Here is a 23,307-nt window from a genome sequence, read left to right as displayed (position 1 = left end):
TTAGTCCATACTTGCAACTACCAAATTCAGGTACACATTCACACATCAGAACATTGAGTTCATGTTTTGCTATCTCCTTACTGCTAAGTTCTATGGCTAATTTCCTTCTTAAGCTGCATAGGTGAAAATGCAGTTGTGCTCCTTGATGAGCTACCATGAGATAGAATTACGAGTGAACGTTCTCTATTCCTGTTTATGTTTTAAGTTCCAAGAATGACTATCATATGAGTACAATGGAGGTCTTTTTAGCAGTATGCTGACATGAAAGAAAAGTTCAGCTATGTTGTTTAATTGTGTATACTCCAGTGCTAGGCAACTCTCCAAACCTTTCTGTAAACATTGTTTAAGGTTCATCCAGATCAGCACGATAATGAAGCTTATGCTTTTTACACTTAGCTTTAAATGACAATTGCTTTTCTTTATGGTTTTGTATTTACCTGGACTGAAGCACAGTTAGAGACATCATACCGGGCTGACCTTTTCCTTTTACCGAATGATGGGCTGTCCTCTAAAGCCCGGTTCTAATATTCTGTTTACATGGTGTAGTTTTCCTGGACAGAGAACTGATCTGTTATCTTTTGTTAGCTTGTCTGGAGAACATATTCATCACAGCCTAACAAATGGCAATATTAGATTAAAAAGAAAAAAGTGCACATTCAACAAACGTGTTGTTGAATATTTTAATCGGGCCAAAAACACTTAATAGTTCCACAAACTGTATGGTTACTCTGAATGTATCGTTCATGTTCTAACAAGTATGTACGCACATAATAATGTAAAACTGGCACCATTAACTCTAATGTATAATCATTATGAAGTTATTTTTGTTAACGTAAAGACATCTTCCACTACAAAAATATACAGATGAGGCCAAAAATATAGGACATGTGTGCTCCTTCAACGGCAAGTTGTTATTAGAAGTGCAGACTGGGTGTGTGTAGGCAGACAATTATGAGACAAAGAACACTACATTCCTATACTTCAGTTCAATGTAAGAAGAAAGTTCATTTATTGTTCAAAGGACATAATTTACCATGTTCCAAGTTTCTATTATATAAGTGCTTCTGTATTTTATGCTCAGCAGGACAGTGAAATTTCACTGACGAAACGGCCATTAGATTTCATACAAATGGATAGACTTCATGTGAAATCCCTTTTTGGGGATGAATACTGCAAGATGTGCTCTTTGTAACTGGCTTTTAATTTGCAACATAACAGAATAACCAGTAAAGTATAGTATTTCTCCAACCCCAACTACATATGTCGGAAAACTTACGCAGAGTTCAACACATCTACCTTTTTATCGATGTGTTTGTCAGAGTCTAGACAATTCAGAGCTATGGTAAAGCAGGCAAAATACTTCAGACTTGATCCGCAGAGGTCAAATAGAACTTCAAATTTTTAATCATGTGAATGTTCTTAGCTACAGGAATAGTTCCAAATTCTATTCCCATGATTAAGCATTTTAAGAATTGTGACGCAGAGCTGAAGGTGGTTAAAGTTGATAGAAATTAAGTATTAGCAAAAAATAACATCTCACTTTGTTGGAACTGAGGTGTATATATAGTTCTTTTGACAATGAGATTAATGTGTTGCTTTGTTCTTTATCAGGTCTCCAACAAGTCTGACATTATCTCCCGAACTATTGAGATTTCCCTAATAGTACCCATTAGTCACAGGACATTGAATGCACATTATGCAACAAAGTTTTCAAAAAAGAAGTAGTCTATCTTGAACCCAAGAATTATCACCCAGAACACCACTAGTACCCCATTTGTTTATACCCTCCTAAGTCCATTTTTTCTCCTGTGTTCCACTGAGACATGAAAGCCCTCGGTGGCAGTCACACACCTTACACAAAGGATTCCTGACCTGTGTGGAGAGCTGCCAGGGTGCTTTAATAGTACAAAGAGTTACAACCGATAAGCTAAAGCAATTACCAAGTACCTTGTGGTCTCTCTCATGCAGTGGCAAACCCAGAGAAAATCCTCCTGACCACCCAGGCTCATGTGAAAAGAACCTCAGGTAAAATAACAAATATAAGAAAATCTGCATTCCCTTTCCTATTTATTTTATTTCAAATAAACATCCTTTTCTATTTCCCACAAGAATCTGCTCTGTTCAGGTTTGGCTGGACCCTCAGCCGTTCCTTATGTTGATCAAAGGCACCAGAGAAGGCTCTCCCCAACTCTGAGAGCCGTTTAGCCAAAATTGTGATCATCACCTTCCCCACCGGGCACAAGCACGTTCTGGGTGGGCAGGAGTATCATGGGAAGAAGACAAGATGGATGGAGTCCAACACCCCCATTAAACCTGACCAGCTTCAGTTTGTACTGGGAATGGATTCAGGAAAAGTGAGTGGAGTTGACACTAGAGAAGATACGTCCGCTTGAGGACAAAACAGCTCGTCCGTACCTGCAAGGGTCTGGGCCACTGTGAAAATGAATAGTCGGGTAATTCTTGTCGATCTTAGATGCACTGATATGGACAACACAGTTTACCAATTTATTTTTTTCAGTAACTTTTTTTTAATAAAAGACCACTGAGAGCGCCTTAGGGGATGGCTTCTGTGCAGGCACCAGTAAGAATTTAGGGATATTTTCTCCCTCCTTGCTGAAACAAGTCTGTATGTTTGGAAATTAATTGCTTAAGATCAGAAATTCCAAACTTAATTGGAGTGAAGAAAAGAATAATTTAAAATGAAATTAAAAATAGATACTTACAAGAGTCAAATGTAAAACTCTAGTAAATGAACTCAAGAAAAAATCTTACTTCTTAAAGAAATACTACTAAAATTAAAAAAGCAGGAAATACAAACATACATATTTAAATGCTTCGTATATTTATGCTCCAATGCATCTCTAGAAAAAGAAAACATATATTGTTTACCCAGCATAATGCTCTCTTTTACTAAAAAATATTTAATTTCAAGTATTTCTAATGTGTAATTTGATTCTCAGTTCTTAGCTACATATCAGTCATGGGATACATTCCATAGTTATGAAGTATTACCTTGAGAGATTTCATGCTTCCAAGCACACGGCCCATTTCTACCCTGGGATGCAAATGTACAATTCTCTACAAAAGTAGAGTATGCTACAGACTGCAACTTAGTTTTTTCTGTATTTAGAGTCAAATTCTGCTCAGTTACTTATTTAACTCCATTCCCCTCCCAATTTTAATTGGAGGGCTATAACTGAGCAGAGGTGGTCTCTCATGCCAACACTTAGTGTAATTAAATTAAATATATCTATATGTATACATAATTGTAAACGTAGTTTTTATAAAGCTAGGCAACTTCATATCCATTCTTCTGTGTAACATAACTTTTTATTTATAAAACTACTACTATTTAATATAAATGTGTTAATATAATATACACATTCATGTAATTACTTGTGTTTTGCACTATTGCATATCCTAGAAACCTTTCAATTTTAATTTTAAATTCAAGATAACTTCGTGTAACTTCAGTACTTCTAATTTTCAAGAAAGGAGATATCAAAAAGAACGCAGGGAAATCTCATCTGTGTTCTGCCAAGTACTCTGGAGCCCAGGCCTGAACGCTTCATGCAGGCAAAATGCTCACTTAGTGAAGTGAATAAATATTCTTTGTGCATTTATTTACTTCTGGTATTACTGCATTTAGACACATAATTAAAATGATTAAAATTATTAAATAGAGGACAATATAGTTAATACAGTTTTAGTTGACATGAGTTTAGCACATTAAGTCAGCTTAATTAAGTCTTGTCTACATTTGGAAAGTTACCAGAACGACTCTGAAATAACCCCTGATATGGACGTGTGGATACGTGAACATCTATATGGGAATTTATAATGCTCAATAATTCCAGAAAAGTATTTCCTTATAAATCCCATTATATTTTTAAGTGTAGACAAGCTCTAAATCTTGTTAGCATCAATATTCTGCCCCTTTGATAGCTTTTACTCTCTAACAGTCCAGTGTGTTTACTTCAGTATCATCAAACCTTTAAGGCTTCTTCCTGGAAAGAAGTAGGAACAGAAGCCTCGTGTATGTGTACAAATTGTATCAGGTTAACAGTTTAAAATACAACAACATTTATAAGTAACACCATGAGAAGGCAATCACATTTCAGAATAAGAATGCCTTTTCTTGTTTAGCTGGCTTTGAAAGTGGATTAAGCTGTTTTGAACAACAGTACACTTATTCAAGAAGAAAGCTCTTCTCACTTGAAATTATTTGGGGATAATTATTTGGGGATAATTATTCCAGAATACCTAATAAATCCTTATACCTGGCCTTGCACCAGTGCTCGCTGTGCTAGTATTGTGCTCAGTGCTTGCACAGCAGTTACCTCTCAAAGATCCCTGCTGTCAGAATAAAGGAACCAGATGCCAAATACCATTCGCAGAGGATCACTGCACACGAGAGAGGTGCAGGATGAAACTATATGCTGCAAAAATCTGCAATTTTATCATTTTTTGAGGGCTAACATCACCAAAACAACCAATTACTAAAAAAAAAAAAAAAGAAAAAATCCAACAAACAAACAAACAGAAACAACCACAAGCTACAAAAAAGAGACGTTAAACCTGAACAAAATAAAAAGGATCTTCTCTTGGTCAGATGTAGTTATGCCTTCATAACTACAGGACAGCATACTCACAGTGCAAATTCACCATTTATTATTTGCGACTCTTCTCCATAAAAGTATAGCTCATTTTTGGGCTGTGTTGTTCCACAGGGGTAGACTGCAACAGAAAAATCCCACCTCTGTGTTACCCCTCTGTAATATCATGATCTCTACCACCTCCAAAGGCCACAGCACAGTTGAGAGTGATTCTGTCTGCTTCACAAAAAAAATCAATTAAAATACACAAGTCATCCCATCTCAGTTATTGGAACTGAAAATGCTATTCTCTGGTGGTGACTTTAGCACTTCAAACCTTCTCTTGGGCTTGCTTTTCCCTCCAAGTGACCTTAATCTAACTAGAAAGCCCACCTCTCTGCTCACCAAAGCAGGCTGGAATGTTATTCCTAGTCCAAACACAGGATCCACTCAGGCTGCTAGGATGGACCTTAGCCTCTGAGCCGACTGACACACGCCCGGAACAGCGCGCTTGAACATATTAAGTGTTCTGGCATACTACAAACAGCACAAATGAAAAAGGAAAACTTTAATAAAAGAAAGCATGTCTCTGTGCCCCACGAGTACCTTTTGTCCTCTCACAATCTACATAAAACAAGGCCTTTCCCAGAGGTCTTGCCTGTCTGTTCCCCAAAACCGTCCATTGTTTTTGTAAGAATAACCTTTAATTCTTGCTGAACTTTAGGAGTCCCCACCCCGAGTTCTTGCAGAACACTGCCTCCAGTCTCCTTTTGTTGGGGATGCAGGTCCCCGTGGACAGCCTGGCAGCTGGAGGTGTCTTCTCGTGCCATGCTCTGGCACACATGCCACAGCCTCTCCACTGAACTGTGCCTTTTCTCTTCCCTGCTCTTTTCTCTCATTCTTTTCTCTTATCTGTTCTCTACAGCAATTTTCCTCTTTCAAAATTAGTTTTGCTTATATTTTCCCTCTGTCCAACTTCATATTTTTCACTTACCTTTTCCTCTTTTCCTATCTCAAATGACAACAGACGGCCCAAGAGACGGGTCTAGAGCCAGCTTTTAAGAGTCTGTTTAACCCACTTTCAGAGATAAGCTCAATGCAAGGGGGACAAAGCAAGCAAAGCGGAGGAACTACCTCCCGTCTGTGCAAACCCACTGCTCCTGAGGCCAGCTGCTCTGGGTCTCAATGTGGGAGTAAGGCCTAACAGCAGGTAGTTCTTCCAAAGGTGTCTGTCGCCTCAGTGAAGCCAAGGTTATATAAAATTACAGAAACCAGACTATTCTCTGTTGTTATCTCGCTGGTATCCTCAGCCATGCTTTCCTTTCCTCTTTTCCAGAGGCCATTCCTGTTAAGTGTCAATTATCAAAAGATTCTCACTAAAACTGTGAAATATTTGTCATTCCCAGACATGGCGCTCAGCTGTCTACTCCCAGAAATCCCAGCTCAGTCTCCTGACATCCTCGTCACTAGGCAAGCCAGAGTTGCTCAGACTTGTATACAACCCTTGATACCAGCGAGCCTTCTTTTCGCCATCTCCAAGGGATCACGAGCAAATGGCTCCTGAATTCTGCTTTAAAGCTATAGGCTGGCATGAACAATAGTCTGGTATGGTCTGGAGATTTTGCAGCTCATTTAAATTGAAAAATGGAGGGCTGTAATGAAATAAATATGAAAATTTATGTTATAATGTTTATTATTTCTTGAGATAAAAGTAAGATTCTGGTGCATGATTTTTCTGCAAAGACTAGTTTCTATGGCCATTTAAATTAGAGAATACAGGGAGCTCAATATCAGCGTCAAGGGAAGGACTAACGTCTTAATTTATGAAAAAAATCACAACTAGTGTCCATTTTACATGAATCCCTTCATTATACAGACAGCAAGCCAGAATATTTTATAAATAATACACGCACATACACTTCACTAGATTGCCCAATATCTAAGTTACCTGAAGCACAGGCTATCCTGCAGAGTAGACACCACACTGTCAAGAATCAAAGAACAACAATAACTTATCAATCAAGGAAACTGAATCAATGGTGCATATTTTCTAATAATTTGTAGGCAAATACAAACTAAACTACATATCCAATACAATTTAAAAATGTGTATATACAAGTATTAGCAGCCACCACCAGAGCACCAGAATCTCCAGCATCCTTCCTGGATGACAAAAGCGGTTGGGTGAGATGCAGTGCGCTTTCCATCAATGAGAAAGACAGAATACATTTTGGAAGACAACACTCAGATAAATCCCTACTCTTAAAAAGGTGTGCTGCAGAAATGCCAGAAGTTCTGTTGTTCACAATATATGTGTTTCTAAACTTCATATAAATATCAGTAAAAGAGGAGCCATTTATACTAACCTCAACAGAGCTGAATAGAGTAAGTAAGCATGGACAATGACTCATTATATTTCATATAAGTTAAAAAAAAAAAATTTATTATTCATTTGTTCATTATTCAATTATTCATCTGACATGGAATTCCACTTTCAGTTTTAAAAGCAGGAAAGTGGTAGCAGGTATAAAATATGCATAGTTGCTTTTCTGTCTCTTTTTGGGGCAACACAGCAAAGAAAACTCCTGTCATTCTTCTTTCATTTTTACCAGGGTTTTTTCGCTATTTCTCCCAGAAAGATGCACGGCTACTTAGCATGTAGGTGTTAGAATCTGGATAACAGTCCTCCCTAGTCCCAGGCCCTCGATTAAATAAAAGTCCAAGAATAGCATTTAAAATTCCTAAGAGCAGAAACATCCCCAGAGCACAAATATCTCTTCATTTCTTCCCAATTCTATATTTTTGTAAAAATCTTCACTTTTATTTATGTTCAGATAGCCCAGTCACATCAAGGTAAACACTCTAGAATGAAGAAAGAAATAAAGAAGTATTCAATTAAGTAATTTATTTTCTGTGATAATGACTTGGAGTGATCAGGCTGCTGTCTCTGCAACTTTCTGGCCATGAGGAAGTCATCTTAAGGCCAACTTCATCCTGTCCTAGGTCCCTAAATATATATTCTGGCACCTAACAAGAAACCTGATTTTCAGAATTAATGAACAACCATGATCACATTATTTAGTTAGCAGTGTAAAAATGAACTGACGTTGGGTGGGTTTTACATGTTTTTCTCATCATCAATCTGGCTGATAACTATAGCTGTGATTTTTTATTATTACTATTTTTAAGGTCTAGTAGAAGTGGCATCTTCACGATTAACTTCAGGGTTTGGGATCATGAGAGCTTCCTATTATTATACCTGTAATTGAAAATCCTTAGAAAATATGGGGGGTGACTATATAAAAGACACTGCAAAGAAGTGCTAATAAAAGCAGAGCGGGCTAAAGAAGCTGGGTGGGTGGGTTTGGAAGCCCTTCACATATCCATAACTTCTGCAGCTGATGAACTTACTGTAATTTGGAAGAAAAGTCACTTAAGATATAGCAGAACTGTCAGTGAAAAGCAACAGGAACACGCTAATTCTTCCCATTTTTTTTACGAGAAAGTCAGAACACCGCCTTCCTCAGTACTCTTTGCTGTTCCTCTGAATATTGTCTGCTTGGAAAGAAACAAGATTTAATTTGGGGTTAATTATTGTTTAATTTTTTAATCCATGTCCAAGACAAAAAACTTATGAACAAATTCAGATTTGATGTAGGAACAAGAAATGTCAGCCTAAAGAAGTGGTTTGGTATGAGAATGTATACCTGTCTGTCACAATTTACAGCACAGGTTTGTAGCACTATAATGTTCTGCCAGGAGAAAAACAAACAAACAAACAGACAAACCTAAACCCTTAAATTTTAAGCAGCTTAAACAAGATATTTGCTAAAATGGGATAAGGGAATTTGCATGCTGAACAGATTATTGAAATGTCATTTGCATATTTGTAGAATGCATGTTCTGTTAAATAGAAAAAGGGAATTTCTTCTATACCTTTCCTTTCCAAATACTGTATCATGGCTTACAATGATGAAACATAGAAGGAACAGTAACAGTTACTTTAGAGCCTCAGGGTCTACCTTACAGAATCACACACTGGTATGGAAAGGATGTCTGGAAGTCATCTAGTCCAACTTCCCTCCAAAGGCAGGTTCAACTAGATGAGGTTGCTCAGGACCTTGTCCAGTTCAGTTTTTATTGTCTCCAAGAGATCCCAGAACCTCTCCTGGCACCTGTTCAGGTGCTTGGCCACCCTTACGTTAAAAAACCCAATTCTTCATATCTAATTACAATTTTCTCATATCACAACTTGTGTCTGTTGTGTTGCATCCTATTACCTGTTCCCTTCTATGATAAAACGGCTAGATCTCTGGACAAGGAAAGAGCAGCGAACGTCATTCACACTGATTTTAGCAAGGACATTGACATTGTGTCCCACTATATTCTTGGACCCAAGGTAAAGACATTATAGTCTGGACGAGTGGACAACTAGATTGGAATGAAACTAACAGGATGGTCAGGCTCAGAGAAGCACAGCTAATAGGTTATACTCTACCTGGAGGCCAGTACTGGGCGGAGCACAAGGGTCTATCCTGGCGCTGCTGCATTTAACATTTTAATATCAGAGAAGTGCAAAGTTCTGCACCTGGGAAGGAAAAGTCCCTTGCAATGATATAGGCTGGGGACTGACTGGCTGTGGAGCAGCTCTGCTGGAACAGACCTGGGGGGCTGTGGCAGACAGCAAGCTGAGCATAAGCCAGCAGCATGCTCTGGCAGTAAGGTGTGCCTCCTGGGCTGCATTTGGGTGAGGGAAGTGACTATCCCCCCCATTTGACAGACCCCATGTAGAATACTACGTGCAGCTTTGGGCCCCCAGTAAAACAAAGACATTGATAAACTGGAGCAAGTTCAGTGGAGGGCCATCAAGATGGCTGGGGGCTGGACCACATGCTTTGTGAAAAGCTGAAGGAACTGGGCTTGTTCAGTTTGGAGAAGAGAAGGCTTTAGTGAGACTTAATAGCAGCTTTCCCTTTGCAGAATGGAAACCTCTGAGGTTATCAAGGAGAAGAAGCCAGGTTCTTACAGTGGTGCATGGTGTGAGGATGAGTCAACGAGCATAAGAGAGGTTCAGACTGGAAATAAGAAAAAAATGTTCACCATGAGGACAGCCGGCATTGGAACAGGTTGTGCAGAGAGGCTGTATGTCTCTATCCTTGGTGGCTTTCAAGACTGGACTGGATAAGGCCCTGAGCAACCTGGTCTGATCTTCTAGATGACCCTGCTTTGAGCAGAAAGTTGGATTAGAGAGCTCCTGAAGTCCCTTCCAACCTGAATTATGGTCTGATCCTATCCCTGTGCACCTCCAAGAAGTGTCTGGCTCCACCTTGTCTATATATTCTCATCTGGTAGATTTAGACAGCAATTAGATCTCCCCTTAGCCTTCTCTTCTTATAGCTAAATAAAGCTATATATATTACACATACATATATATTTATAGGACCTGAGGATAATACACATCTTCATCAGAGGAGGGGAAAAAACTCACCTGAACACAGATATGGAAAGAGTAGAGAACAACCTGAACATAAGCACTGAGTATACGGTCCTGTAAAAGGCCTAAACAGAGGGAACAGGGAATTGGGGGAAGGAATCTGGGACTGAGAACAAAGAAACTGCTTCTGTTATTTAAGATCCCTGTGTTCAGGGAAACAGGAGTTTGACTACTCTTTGTCAATAATTCAGCTACATCAAAGAAAAAACTAAGTATCACCGGGTTTTCCTTCTACCTGGAATAATAAGAATCTGAATTTTTGGCTGACTGGGTCAAAAGAAGTAAGAGGCATCCTGGAGTCTTTGGCTCTGGTAACAGAGACACTTCCCCCTCCAAAACATCCCCATGTACTCTCCTCACTTTAATATGCAATTGTCAAAAGCAAACGGTCACTAATCAGAAAAGCTACCCAGAGGAAACCAGAAGGTCACAGGCGCTGTTCATGAAATTCAAAGTTTATATCATAAACCCTTCTTAAATGTTTTTTCTAGGAGACAGAATGTTTTAGCTAGTACTTTTCCAAATGAGTCACTAACACCCTTGTCTTAATTCTGCAGCTGCTGCTAATTTGAAGTGCCAGCCTTCTCCCCTCTTTCCCCAGAATGAAATAAAATATCAATGTTGCACTGTGCCGAAAATGGAAAGTTAGATGTAACACTATGCTACAAGGCCTCTGGAAGTCCCATTTACATTTGATTCTTTCTTTCCTCCCAGGCCTATACCTAACTTAAGCCCTCTCAGCAACTTATTTCACACTTTCTTCCACACTCATTGGTCGTAAGAATGAAAGACAGACTCAAATAGGTTTTTAACACTTAGTGTGCCGACATCTAACACAATTTAAAACAGTAAAAGAGAAAATAAAGTCATAGAAAAATGATGCTAGCAGATAGCTGCATATATATATGCAATCAACAGATTTTGGTAACCTAAGAGCTCTGTTGTGACTTCCTTTGGCTTGGAAATTTTGCCCTTTTGGCCAAGGACATGGAAAGCCTTTTATTTAGAAAAGTTAAGCACCACCATTCTATCGTACAAAAGTGAGACCCAAGAGGGTGTATTTGTCTCAGAGACAACTTCACCCATAGCTATGCAAATCTCAAACTCTTTAAGTATCTCATTAGTTGCTCCACTGTAAAAATGTATTACAGTTGGGGTTTTGGGGGTTAGTTTTCATCCAGACTGATTTCTTGATTCAGCTCACTGACTGCTCGTACAGATGCTAGTGCCAGCACAGGGTAAGGGACAGGAATGAGCTCCTGGGGGCAATGGGGAAAGACAGGACTGCCCTTTTTGGCTGCTGTGCCTAGTTATGTAAAATTAAAGTGATTCCGTAGCTATGGCCGGAGGGATAGAAGAGGTCACAGATACTACCACAGCCTATAAACTGCTATAGAAAATGTGTCAGTGTGTGTTGCCAAGAGACAAGCAAGGGAATTCAGTTCTTAACCTGTAGTAAAATGCACAAAGTGAAGCCCGTTTGCTCTACCCCTCCACAGAAGATCAATACTTTCCTCTCAACGCACAAGAGTCACACTGAACGTTTCGAATTGCATTTTGCATCAGTAAGCTCTGTTTATCTCCCCGGAATGATTCTGAAGCACTTTTCACAGGCCTTGTATGTACATTGAAATTTCAGAAATTTAGCTTGAATACATTTTGAAACGTTTTCATCAAGTCAGAGGAATTGAGACTAAATGTACTCTTACGGTCTCAGACCACAGTGGCTTCAAAAGCTACCATGAAACAAGTGAGCCATGGTACCTGATTATACCTACGTCCAAGCTCTTTGTCTTCCTCAATTCTGAGATAATATAATTCAGCTTAGAACTTAATGAAATTACATTTGAATGCAGGTCTCAGTAGGAAGACTGAGAAAATGCATGAAGTCAGATAATTATTATCATCTATTAGCCACAGTAAATATGACCTGAATCTGTCGTGTGTCTGTGTTTTTACTGAAATGAATTAAACTCAGATAGAACAGATTTTTATCAGCATGTTTTCCCAACATTTTTCACTTCTTTAACAAAGCAGCTGATTTTCCAGTAGAAATAGTTGTGATCGCTACTTTGCACAGCCCATAGAAAGTCTATACAATACAACAAAAAAGAGCATATAATTTGTAGCATATTTTTGGCTAAATCTGAGCATGCATCTTCAAAGGATGATTTCTCACACTAAAAACATAATTTCATGAAAAACAATTTATTTCTTAAACCATTGTTCTTCACTCCTGATTATGACTACTTGGAACACTGAAACTGAAATATATAATTGTATCAAGCTATATTTTCCAGTTTATTACTACACCTTTACTGCTATCACAATCAAGTGTCCTTCACTAGGAGCACTGGATTAGTAGCATCAATTACCCTTCTGAGTTAGTGTGATGGATCTGCTATCAACGCTGACAGCTCAAACCGCTGCTTGGACTTTAAAGCAGCTTAAAAATTGTGTCCCCGAGGTGGTTTTTTGACGTATACCCTAAATAGATGTGTTTCTGAAAGGTACTGTTTTATAGAAAAACAGATTTAGAAAACAATTATTTACTACATTGTATTATTCTCCATTGGAAATTTTCAATAATTTTGCGTATTTTTTTCTTTGTTCCTTCAACACTAAGTGGAAGCGTCAAAATTTACTCAGGAAATTTCATCCTTGAGACTGAGACCTGAAGGTTTATGCTCCGACTAGAAGCAAAGTATTTTCAAGTATAGGGTTCGCTTTACAAATAAGCTTAAACATCTAAACAGCATGCTCACCTTTGGTTTAAAAGTAATGAGAAAAAACTACAGTCATTACCAAGAGTAACAGCTGAGTTGTGAAAGAAAATATACTTTAAAGAACTATTTTATTCAAAGAAAATTAACTTTCCCCCCACAAAACTATTGCACACCTTTCATGACTGCCTTGGGATCCTGCGTGGAAGGTAAAGCTGGAAAATACACCAGTACAAATCAGACCAATTGTGTAATTCTGGTCTCTTACAGCTGTCGCGTACCTACTGGATATAAACTTCATAGACACAGTTTTGGAACATACCCAGTGCCTGGGGGGGGGGGGGGGGTAATAATCAAACACAAAAGGAAAACAGGACTGAATAAATTTTTCAAGCCTTTTTCAAGTCATATATTGCTTTATCGCTTTTTTGTAAAAGTCAGTCCCATAAGACTATCAGACTCAGGATCTGACTCAGTAAAGTTATTACTGGATCAAGGAGGGGGACCAAGATTTTGTTGACATTTGTTAAATGAGGCCAATCATGCAGTATCAAATTAAGCCCCAAGCACAGCGTACTCTAGGGATGAGTTTAGTCTCAAACTTCTAGAAATTACAAAACTAATAAGAACCTGTCGTTTCTTTCATTAATGATGTGGGGAGAATATTTTTTACTTTGTCATTTGCAAATTCAGCCTCTAGTGCATGTATATTTACACCATTCCTCTCTGTAAGGAGGCTGGATTAAGGGAGGAAAGTTGTGGCTTTTTAAAAAACCTCTTTTTAAAAGATTCCCTAGAAAAAAATACAAAATCAGTATTATCTTATGGATGCCGTTGCTACTTCTCCTTGATTCCAGCCCCCACCACACAATCTATCTGTTGCACTTTTGCTCCTCTGAAGTGAAGATCATGAACATCATGTCATTGCAAATCACCCCCAAATTAAGCACGGTCAGCATGACCCAAGCATGAATTGAGTTTCTAGTAAATAAATGTTGCTCATTTGAAATTAAAGGCAAAACTCCTGTTGACTTCAGTGAAGTCAGTCTTCCAGATGATGATGTTGTGACGTATATGTTTCATGTACCTTTATCAGAGTTATTTAGATAGTTACAATTATGTACATTAGTACACCTAAGATACATTAACATATGTCCTTCTCGACTCCACCAAACAATGCAGTGCTCCCACATGGTATATCTAAGTTTAAACCTTCCTGAGGTCACTACAATTAACAACGTATCTGGTTACATCCTCCTTCTAGCGCATATTTGCCCCTGGAGCTAATCTGACATTACTTCTCAAGAGAGGTTCTCATACAGAATAATTCAAACCAGGAGTAATTCAAGGCAAGGAGGACAAACATTTGCAGAGCTCTGTATGAACTTTGCTCAACCCATTTCTAGAAAGACTTCAACTTTTGCATACACAAAAATTATTCTAGCAACTGTTTCTAGAAATACTTTCTGAAGGACGTATTTCTAGTTGATAGCAAGCCACCTGAAATAAACTTCAAAAGTTGAAAGGAGCTATAACTGGGACAAGGATAGAGATGCCCCACACAAAATAAGCTAGCTGGAACGATTACATAAAACAGTCATTGTGACCAATGACAAAAAGTTGCTGGCCCATCTGAGGGATAGATGCAAACAGGCACTCCCAGTTTTGGACTGGGACGTTTGGAAGAAGACAAAATGCTCTTTCTAAAGAACACTCTTCATTTCTCCATATTTTACATCCCCTAAGATCATTTTATAGAGCTGGAGGGATCACCTTACCACCAGCACTTTCAAGTTTTTCTTAAAATTGATAAATCTTACACTTCTTTCCCTTCCACAATGTGGTACGCTTTTTGAAGGAATTCTTTGGATAGTTGCACAATAAAACCCCAGCCTGACCCGAATGGGAGAGATCACATTCAAGAGACTGAGGCGGCTAACAGGATCAGGTAACTGCATGGAGACAAAAAGTTTGCCTGCAGTTAACCTGTGCTTTTTTCTTTTTTTAAATGGATTTCTAAGCCCAGTCAAGAATCAGAAAGATCACAATTATGGCCAATTTATATAACATCCCTACAATAAGAAGTGTGCAAATTTCTCTCCAACCTCATAAACATGCATACTCTGTGTTACTGTACGCTTGTCTTTTACTACGTACAGATTTTGCAGTCGTAGCGCATATGGAATAAATCTAACTAAACTGATTAGAATTAGTAATCATTTATGCTGATTGAAATCAGCTCATAAGCTAGTAAAACTTTTCAAAGGGTTATAGACCTATGCTTGGCACAGAATGCAGTGAGTAAAGGTATTCATTAGCAGCAAAACATTAGAGGGTCCTACTGCTTCTGCTTTTGAAGCATCTAAACCAGAAGGTTCTACATTGGTCTATTAACTTCACACACTGACACAAAACTCTGCGTTATCCAGTGTCTCCTAATAAGAAAGTCTCCTATCACTTTGGTTAACCCTGCAGTAAGTTCCCTGTTAAACTGATTTCCTACTTACTCTGCCATCGACAGGCTTGGATAAAAATTAAATGTTCTCATTTTAAAGTTTGCTGTCAACAGCCTGAAAATAAGTTTTTTGACATGGCAGAATCTGCCTGCTCACTACAAGTTTACGTCAATCGACAGTCCTGCCCACAAACCTACACAAACTTCTAGAAATATTAATTCTTTTCATAGTGCCAGGGCAATAATTTTGCAGCTACCAAATTACACAGTTAGAAGCCCACTCTAAGGTAATTTAGCAAGAGTCACAAGATTTCATTTCTTCTGGGTTGTTGTTACCTAATACCATACCAAAGAAATAGAATTCAAGTATCACATAAATATCATCTGACTATTAACTGCTTGCACTTTAAGTAAACCATGCTATCTATAGGAAATGTTGCCATTTTCTACTAACTCTCTCTTATACAAAGAGCTTTCCTTTATGATACAGAAACCTATCAGTAAAATCAGTCATATTGTCGCAGTATTGTCCAAGGAAAAAACAGTAATACAGCTAGTTATCGCAATTTTTTTTTTTATATTGTGTACATCGTGTCCCTGAATTCCATTTGTTATTTAGGTAAAGGAAAACAAAACATAAATTCATTTGTATTTCTTACTTGACCAAACCAAACAGACTGTGGCCTGAAGATGTATATATACATTTATATTTGTTTGTGTGTACTCTAACTGGCTTGTTAAATGTTACAATACTTTGCCTAGCACAGTCAGATTTTACTCCTGGTCAGAGAGGCCTTTAAGCATGAGTAAAACACATACAATCTTAATTAACATCATTTTCTAAAATGTTGAAATACAGAATCTCTTCATTACAAATAAAATATTAAGTAAGAAAATTAAATATAGCTGAGTTGAAATTTGAAAAGAAATGTTGCAGAAATGCTGTTAAAGAAAGTATTTAAACCTTTAGAAACATCCATTGAACTTGGAAAATATTTTTGATGCTCTCTGACACGCCATACAAGGCTGCAATATAGGAACTGTCCTAAAACATACATTGATTAGAAGACAAAAATTTAACGGATTTGTCAAACATATCATTTGCCAGAGTGAAAACTGTGGCAGTCCCAAACATGCAGAAGGTTTTACAAGCTTCAAGTTGAAACCATTTCAAACTATTTTCATTGCCATAACGATTTTTCATATTAAAAGCGTTGCACCTTCTTCCAATGTTTATTTTGTTTATTTCATTTAAGCCCATGGTTTCACTAATCTCTTTTGATGCTGAACTCCCTAAGATTAGAGGGAGGGAGGTGCTGAATCACAGCAAATGTTTGTATTTCCTCCCAGAATATATGACTGAACCAGCTTGAATACTTCATGAATAAGATTGTGAAGATCATAACAGACAAATACAGAATCTGTTTTTAAAATCTATAACATATTTTGTAGCAATTAAAATAGTTGACCACATCAGCATTTTAACCTAAAGACCCATCAGAAATGCATGCAATTTCTAATGAGTATTTTTTATCTCTCTACAGAAAAATCCATCTTCGACCAATTCCTGTCATCCCCTAATTATCGATTTGCAGTTTATTAGTCAGCATATTTTCCATCATTACTTAAATAAGGATGAGATGGGAAGCAAAACTTCTAGTTTCAAAACATCTTACCTCCTCCAGGGTAATCATGTACCATTACTCATCATACATTCAGCAAAAGCTCTTCAATTCTATTATAATTTGTCTTTAATAAAAACCAAAGATTTCTCCAGAATGACTGAAATAGTTCATGTACTGGACGACAGGTTGGTTTAGGGCCCAAAGAATAGAATAGCTGAAAACTATAAATTAAATTAATTTTTCTACATGCTCAGAGAGGATCCATAGTGAGAAGAGTGCTTATATGACTGAACTCTGTATATCTGAATACCAAAACTTACAGTTACCAGTCCTTTTATCTACACCAAGGAGACACTTTTTTTTTTTCTTTTATTTCTTTTACAAAATCATGATCTCTGAAAACAGGAAACTTTCACTGGGTCCCAGATATTTGATTTCATGTGTGTGGGTCAAATGGCCATGTGTTCTCTCTGCTGAAACAGAGTAATGTAATTTCAGGCTGTATAATTTTATAGCAAAGACTGCAAGATGTTTTGAAGATGTCATTGACTGTAATACAAATCAATATTAAATTATCTGTAGAGGAAACATTTCCCAAAGATGGACCATCAAGCTTTCTCATAGGATCATGGATTTCTAGGATCATACTCTAATAACTACAGTAAGCTATTACAGTTTATCTCCCTCTTCAATTATTTACAGGTCAAAAAAGCCAAGTGACATTGCTTTTTATATATATTCAATGTTATGTACTTGGTTCATAACTTACTAATGCCACAAAAAATCATGAAGGTAAAAGTTTCTGAACAAAGACATTTTTTCATTTGAGAACATTTATATAGTCATACAGTTAAGTGATGCAAAAGGCTGTCCTTTAGGCATTCTACCTTTCTTTAAAATAATGCATTGAAAATATGTATCTAAACAGTACTGAAGTGATTACTCTGCAGCATAATCTTTAAATGGCTACAGACTGTACTATTTAGCCTGATGTCGATTACACATTTAAGAGATTAGTCATTTCAAATCACCTAAAGACCTTCATCATATTTCTATCAATTTCTGTACATATGAAAGCACATTTCAAAGCCCCCTCATTGCTGACTTGTAAAATGTCTCATGACTGTCACACTGAATTTATTTTTCAGCCAAGCAGTATAAATTACATTTCACAATATAGTAACACAGAACACAATAAAAAGAAGAGCCTATCAAGTGCACAAATAAAGAGAAGGGAATTCTTGTCCTGCCATGGCCACACAAGCGGGACACTTCAACAGAAAAAAAGAAAAAAAATTACATCAACCCCCCCCAACACACACCCCCTCCCCCCGATTATAACCTCTAAAAAAAGTTCACACATTGAAGCCTCATATGGGTCTGTTTTGATTTGTGAGGAGTGACACTGGTGGTTGGAGAGGCTTATGCTAAATGTTCCAGACAGCTGATGCAACCACCTCTGCATCTGCCAGTTTGCAGCATGATGCTTCTAGAGCAGTGGGGCTGGCTGTCCTTACAGACTTGAAGGAGAAAGAAAAAAAAAAAAAACCACCACCACAAAAACAACTGCCATCAAATTTCCTGCAAACAGCTACCCGTGTACATCAACCATCAGGAGATGGACGCTTAAGGCGTTTTTAATCCAGTTTGTAAACTGCGAGGTGGCAGCTCACAAAGGTCCAACTCCACAGACAATGAGTACCCACCCGAGCCCAGCTGCCTCCTCAGCGTTCGTATTTGAGTGGAATTACGGCCATCCCCATCACAGCAAGAAGCACGCCCTGCCACCCCCCAGGATGTCACGGCACCCCCGCCCCAGCTGAAAGCGCGGCTACCGACAGCCCCGGTTTGGGGCCTGCCGGCTGAAGTTTGGGTGGTTTCCCTGCGTTCAAGGGGGCTGCGCTGCGGGAAGCAGCAGGAGCGGGGCCCCGCAGAGCTCTGCTTTGCAGCGGGGTGGCCGAGGACGTGCTTGGGAAGGAGGAGACGCGCCGAGAGCCCTGGGGAAGAGGAGGGACCGCCGGCGGGAGGGGGAAGGCGAGAGGGAAGGAGACAGGTCGGAGACGGCACAGGCGGGAGCGAGGGGAAGGGGTGGGAGCCCGGCGGGGAGCACGGCGGCCGCGGGCGGACCGGGGGCTCCCGGCGGCGCTCCCGGGGCGACGGCGGGCGGCAGGAAGGGGCCGCCTGCTCTTTCCTGTCTCCGTCCCCCGGTGCAACCTGACCGCCTCCCCCGGGCCGTGCCCCCCGTCGCGGAGCCCCCGTCCGGGCTCGGCCCTGGCCAGCCGCCCTGGAGCGGGGCCAGCCTCAGACCCGCCGCGCCGCCCGGCGTGCCGTACCCTACCTTCGCCTGCAGATACTGGGGGTAGTAGTAGGTGGTGTACTGGGGGTACATCTGCTGTTTCCACACTTTGCCCATGAAGCTGGAAATGTAGCCTGCAGTGCAGGGATGGGGGGTCACTTTGGGGCGCTCCAGCCGCCTTTCCGTCTCTCTCTCCCTCCTGTCTCTTCCTCTCCGGCGGCGGCGGCGGCTGCTGCTCCTCGGCCGAGCCCAGACCTTCCTCCTCCTCCTCCACCCAAAAGCCACAGCGGAGCGGCGGCAGCGGGGGCAGGCACTCTCGCTCTCTCCCCGGGAGTTCCTGCCAAGTCCCCGCCCGGCCGGGGCCGAGCAGCGGCGGCGGGCCGGCTGGCGGAGCGGCGGTGCGGGGAGCGCTCGGGGCGGGCGCGGCGGCGGTGCCAGGCGGCGGGGCAGGGCTGGCGGAGGGAGGGAGGGAGGAAGGAGAGAAGGAGGGAGAGAGGGGGCGAGGGGCGGCGCTTAGCCCCGCTCGGCGCCCGCGGTGCGAGCCCCGGCCCCGGCCCGGCGGCGGGGCAGCCCCCGCGGGGCAGGGGGAGCTTTGCCGCGGCGGGCAGCGAGCGGCGCCGCTCGGCCCGAGGGCCGCTTCAGCGCCGGGAAAAGCGGCGGTGCCCGGCGGGAGCGGAGCGGGGGGTTTCCACGTTCCGGCGGAGGAGGGCTGCAGTGGTCGCATCCGCACACGGCTCTGACCTAATTAGCCGGGTTGCGCTTTGTTATCGCCTTTGCTCTTTGTGCATCTCGTTGCCGAGCAGTGGTGCAGGGCTTTAGGGGAGGATTGGATACAATTTTGGAAAACTACGTTTGGCTTCGGTTCTGCCTGGCGGTAGAGGGTCTATTTATCTGCTAGGAGCAGAAGGGACTGCAGTGCTAAAATCAGTTTACAGAACAGCAACCACAAAACCAGACCAAATTCTCCGTCTGGCCCATCGTACATCCTTCAATTTGTACTTTCGCCAGCGGTGCCGAGTACACTTCATTCTCAAACAGGAAACATTCGTGCTCTAGTCGATAGTAGTTACAGTTTTTTTCACTTGAATATTTTCTCTCTGGAAGATAATTTCCCAAACATTAGAAGTACGGACCAGCCCCACACTATAATCCACTGGTATTTGTAAAAAAAACCCCACTTAGCCCAGTGGGTTTACTTCTGACAAACGTGTCTCTTTTCTACCCAAAGATAAATTGATCCTCAGAGTATTAAGCAGATGCCGTTTCTTTGTCACACTAATCGCATTTTTGTTTTGCAGCACTGTTTTATTAATAAAACATACACGTAAGGTCCACCAAAACTCACGCGTGTGTTAGCATCAGCCAAGCTAAATGTGATAATAGTGGAATGAAAGATTAAAAAACTTAAGGATTTACAAGCATCCCAGTGCAATAGCAAAGGCAGCCTTTGTGCAGCCATGAATCCCTGGTGCAGGCTGTGCAATGAGAGGTAATTGCAGATATTCTTCCAAATTCCAGCTGAGCAGAGGACAATTACGCAAATGACATTGCAGCTCTCCTGGCTAGCCATTAAGATTGCTTTACAAGTTTTTTCCAGGGAAGAAATTTGTATGTGCTTTATGGTCCACACAGATTAAAAGACTCGTTGAATCTTTAGGAGACAGCTTTTTCTCCAGGAAAAAGGCGTGGGAGCTTTTGAGTTTTGGTTAGGTTTGGGGGGTTTTGTTTGGATTGAGTTGGGGGTTTTTTGTTAACGTATGGCTAGCATGACTATGAAAAGACGGACAAACACAAAAAGTATGTAAGTTGGTAATATTTTTGTGTCCATGATAGTAACTTTCTGCAGGAGGAACAGAGATTAAAATTAGAGAAAAGTTGAGCAGAACAGAAATATCGTGTATTTGAGGGGGTTAAGAATGTGCATCTGGAAAAGCTGAAATGGCCATGGCCAAAATCAGCTGCCTTCTGTTGACTGTACTGGTGTTTACGCAGTGGAAAAGGCATACAGGCTGCAATTATATCTGGAGAATGCAAGGTAATATGGCTCCAGGGTGGTGCATGGGCAGAGGATAGTAGAAATGAAGTTTCAGAGCTTCATGGGGAAATGTGTTGCTACAGCCCAGATATGTGATGATACTGTTTTAGATTGCTTTAGAACTGCCAAATTGTGGTCTGAAGTTCTTGATTGAACTACAAAGAATGTGGTGCTGGCCTCTCTTAAGCTGACAGGTTACAGGTGCTAGTACGCTCAGTTTCTTTCTGAGAAAAACAGAACAAGCAAGAAAAAGAAATAAAGACTGGTAGCTGATGGATGGATTTTGTGGGGATTTTCCTGAGGAGAAGCAAAGAATGAGATCTGAAAGAAAACACATATTGTACTGAAGACAGCTAGAAACAGAAGAATGTTTTCCTAGAATCCATCTTCATGTGAAGAGCTACTGTGGTTGTCACACAAGTACGTTGTGCAATCATGAATGGGGAGAGAAGCATCCAGAAGAAAAGAATCTCTAGGAAATGAGGAGAGGGGAAATGCAGTCTATATCATTCCAGCATTTACAACTGCAGCAGCCTCTAGCTTAGTTGTGTCAAGTTACTGAGAGTGGCTGATGGCTGCCAGCGAGAGGAGCAGCAATGCACTCTGCCACAACGGCTCCTGAAAGTGATGAAAGAAGAAATCTGGCTAAGAGACTATTCGATTACAACTGTAACAGCTAAAGCTGATCTCCAAGTTCCTTCCCAGTCTCTCTTTGCAGAGATTTAGAACTTTCCCAAACGAGGTCTTTTGCTCTAAAGGTTAATCTCGTCCCCAACCATGTGTCACTGTTAATGGAAGGTTGAAACCAATTTGGTTCCATTTTCAACTAGAATGTTTTCTAATTAAACATATAGTTCCGTTGGAATATCTGCTCTCATTTATTTAGCAAAGCTGATGTTGCAGAAGTTAAAAATTGATAGAGTTTAATATTTATCATTCAATTTAAAAATTAAGACTGCAACTCAATACTACAAACTTTTACAGTGCAGTGATCCCACTGACGATTAGTGAGAATTTGCAAGTGATGCTTAGTTTTTATCAAAATGAGGTCAGAAAATATAATTATTTTATTAGAATCGTTTACATGACCCTCAGTTACAGTAATTTTTTTCATTTTTTCAAATGGTATTGAAGGTGTTAACTGTATTAAGAATGGATCAAGGAAGAATTCTTAGGCAAAGAAAATCTTAATTTAGCATCACTCAGGGCAGTCTCTGCTTGTATCTTTTTAATATGTTGATTATTCAGCCAACTTAGTAACATGAATGCAAGTTGTGTAATACAGACAGGATGGCATTGCAGAAGAAACTTTAAACCAAATTACTAATTTCTTAAATTTTCATGCTGATGGAAATATTTGGTTTTAATTGCTTATTCTGTGTTCATAGCAAGGGCAAACAAATACTTTTAAATTGAAACTGTTTATGCTGTCTGGCAGTACTAACTCCTGCTGTCATAACTAAATACAAGGTTAAAAATGCTTCCCTCATTTACGCACTACACAAAGTATAGGATTAAGAAGGAAGGTAAACACTGAATTGTGTTCTGAAGGCTAGTAGATACTCAACAGAGGAACTAAAAGATTTTTTTTCTTCTTTAAACGCTGACTTCCTACATGCTGCACCAGTACAAATGTAGATAGTGCGGCTTTGTGAATGTTAGGGAAAATAGTAATCCATAATTTTTTCCATGGCCATATTTCACTGACTATTGATGGAACAATATTAACTTCTACTTTTCCTACCTTTTTTTTTTTTTTTTTTTTTTTTTTACATTATTTGCTTATCACAGTTATAGTCTAACTGGTCAGGACTGATTAAAATACAATGAAAACTCACTTGGGCTGTTGCTGCAAAAGCCTGAGAAACACTGTGTGTGCTGCCATGTCAGGGAATTTTTAGGGCAACTCAGTTAAACTGAATCAGTGGTTATCCACTGAGTCTAAGAGTGTTGGAAGAGAAATCCCATTTAAGCTTTACAGATTAATTTAGACATTAGGAGTTCTACCCTGAGGCAGAAAAAGTCAAATGCAATGCAGAATAGGAGGGAAATATATTTAATCCACCTCACTCCAGGAACCAAGT

General features: G+C 40.0%; 1 protein-coding gene across 2 annotated transcripts in view; it reads right to left on the bottom strand.

Moving 5' to 3' along the window:
- RBMS1 (RNA binding motif single stranded interacting protein 1) overlaps nt 1-19,638 on the bottom strand; it is a 146,488-nt gene extending 126,850 nt beyond the window's left edge. The window contains exon 1 of one of the 2 annotated variants that reach the window (XM_075756848.1): nt 19,231-19,638. In XM_075756848.1, the coding sequence (XP_075612963.1) occupies nt 19,231-19,305 (75 nt within the window). In that variant the 5' untranslated portion in view covers nt 19,306-19,638. The remainder of the gene's footprint in view (nt 1-19,230) is intronic. The other variant, XM_075756842.1, reaches the window with a different exon arrangement.
- Between the last annotated feature and the right edge of the window lie 3,669 nt (nt 19,639-23,307).

Source organism: Balearica regulorum, chromosome 6 (assembly GCF_011004875.1).
Source record: "Balearica regulorum gibbericeps isolate bBalReg1 chromosome 6, bBalReg1.pri, whole genome shotgun sequence".
Classification (NCBI taxonomy): Eukaryota; Metazoa; Chordata; class Aves; order Gruiformes; family Gruidae; genus Balearica; species Balearica regulorum.
Note: the sequence above shows the minus strand (reverse complement) of the source record. Positions and strands in the feature narration are given on the sequence as shown.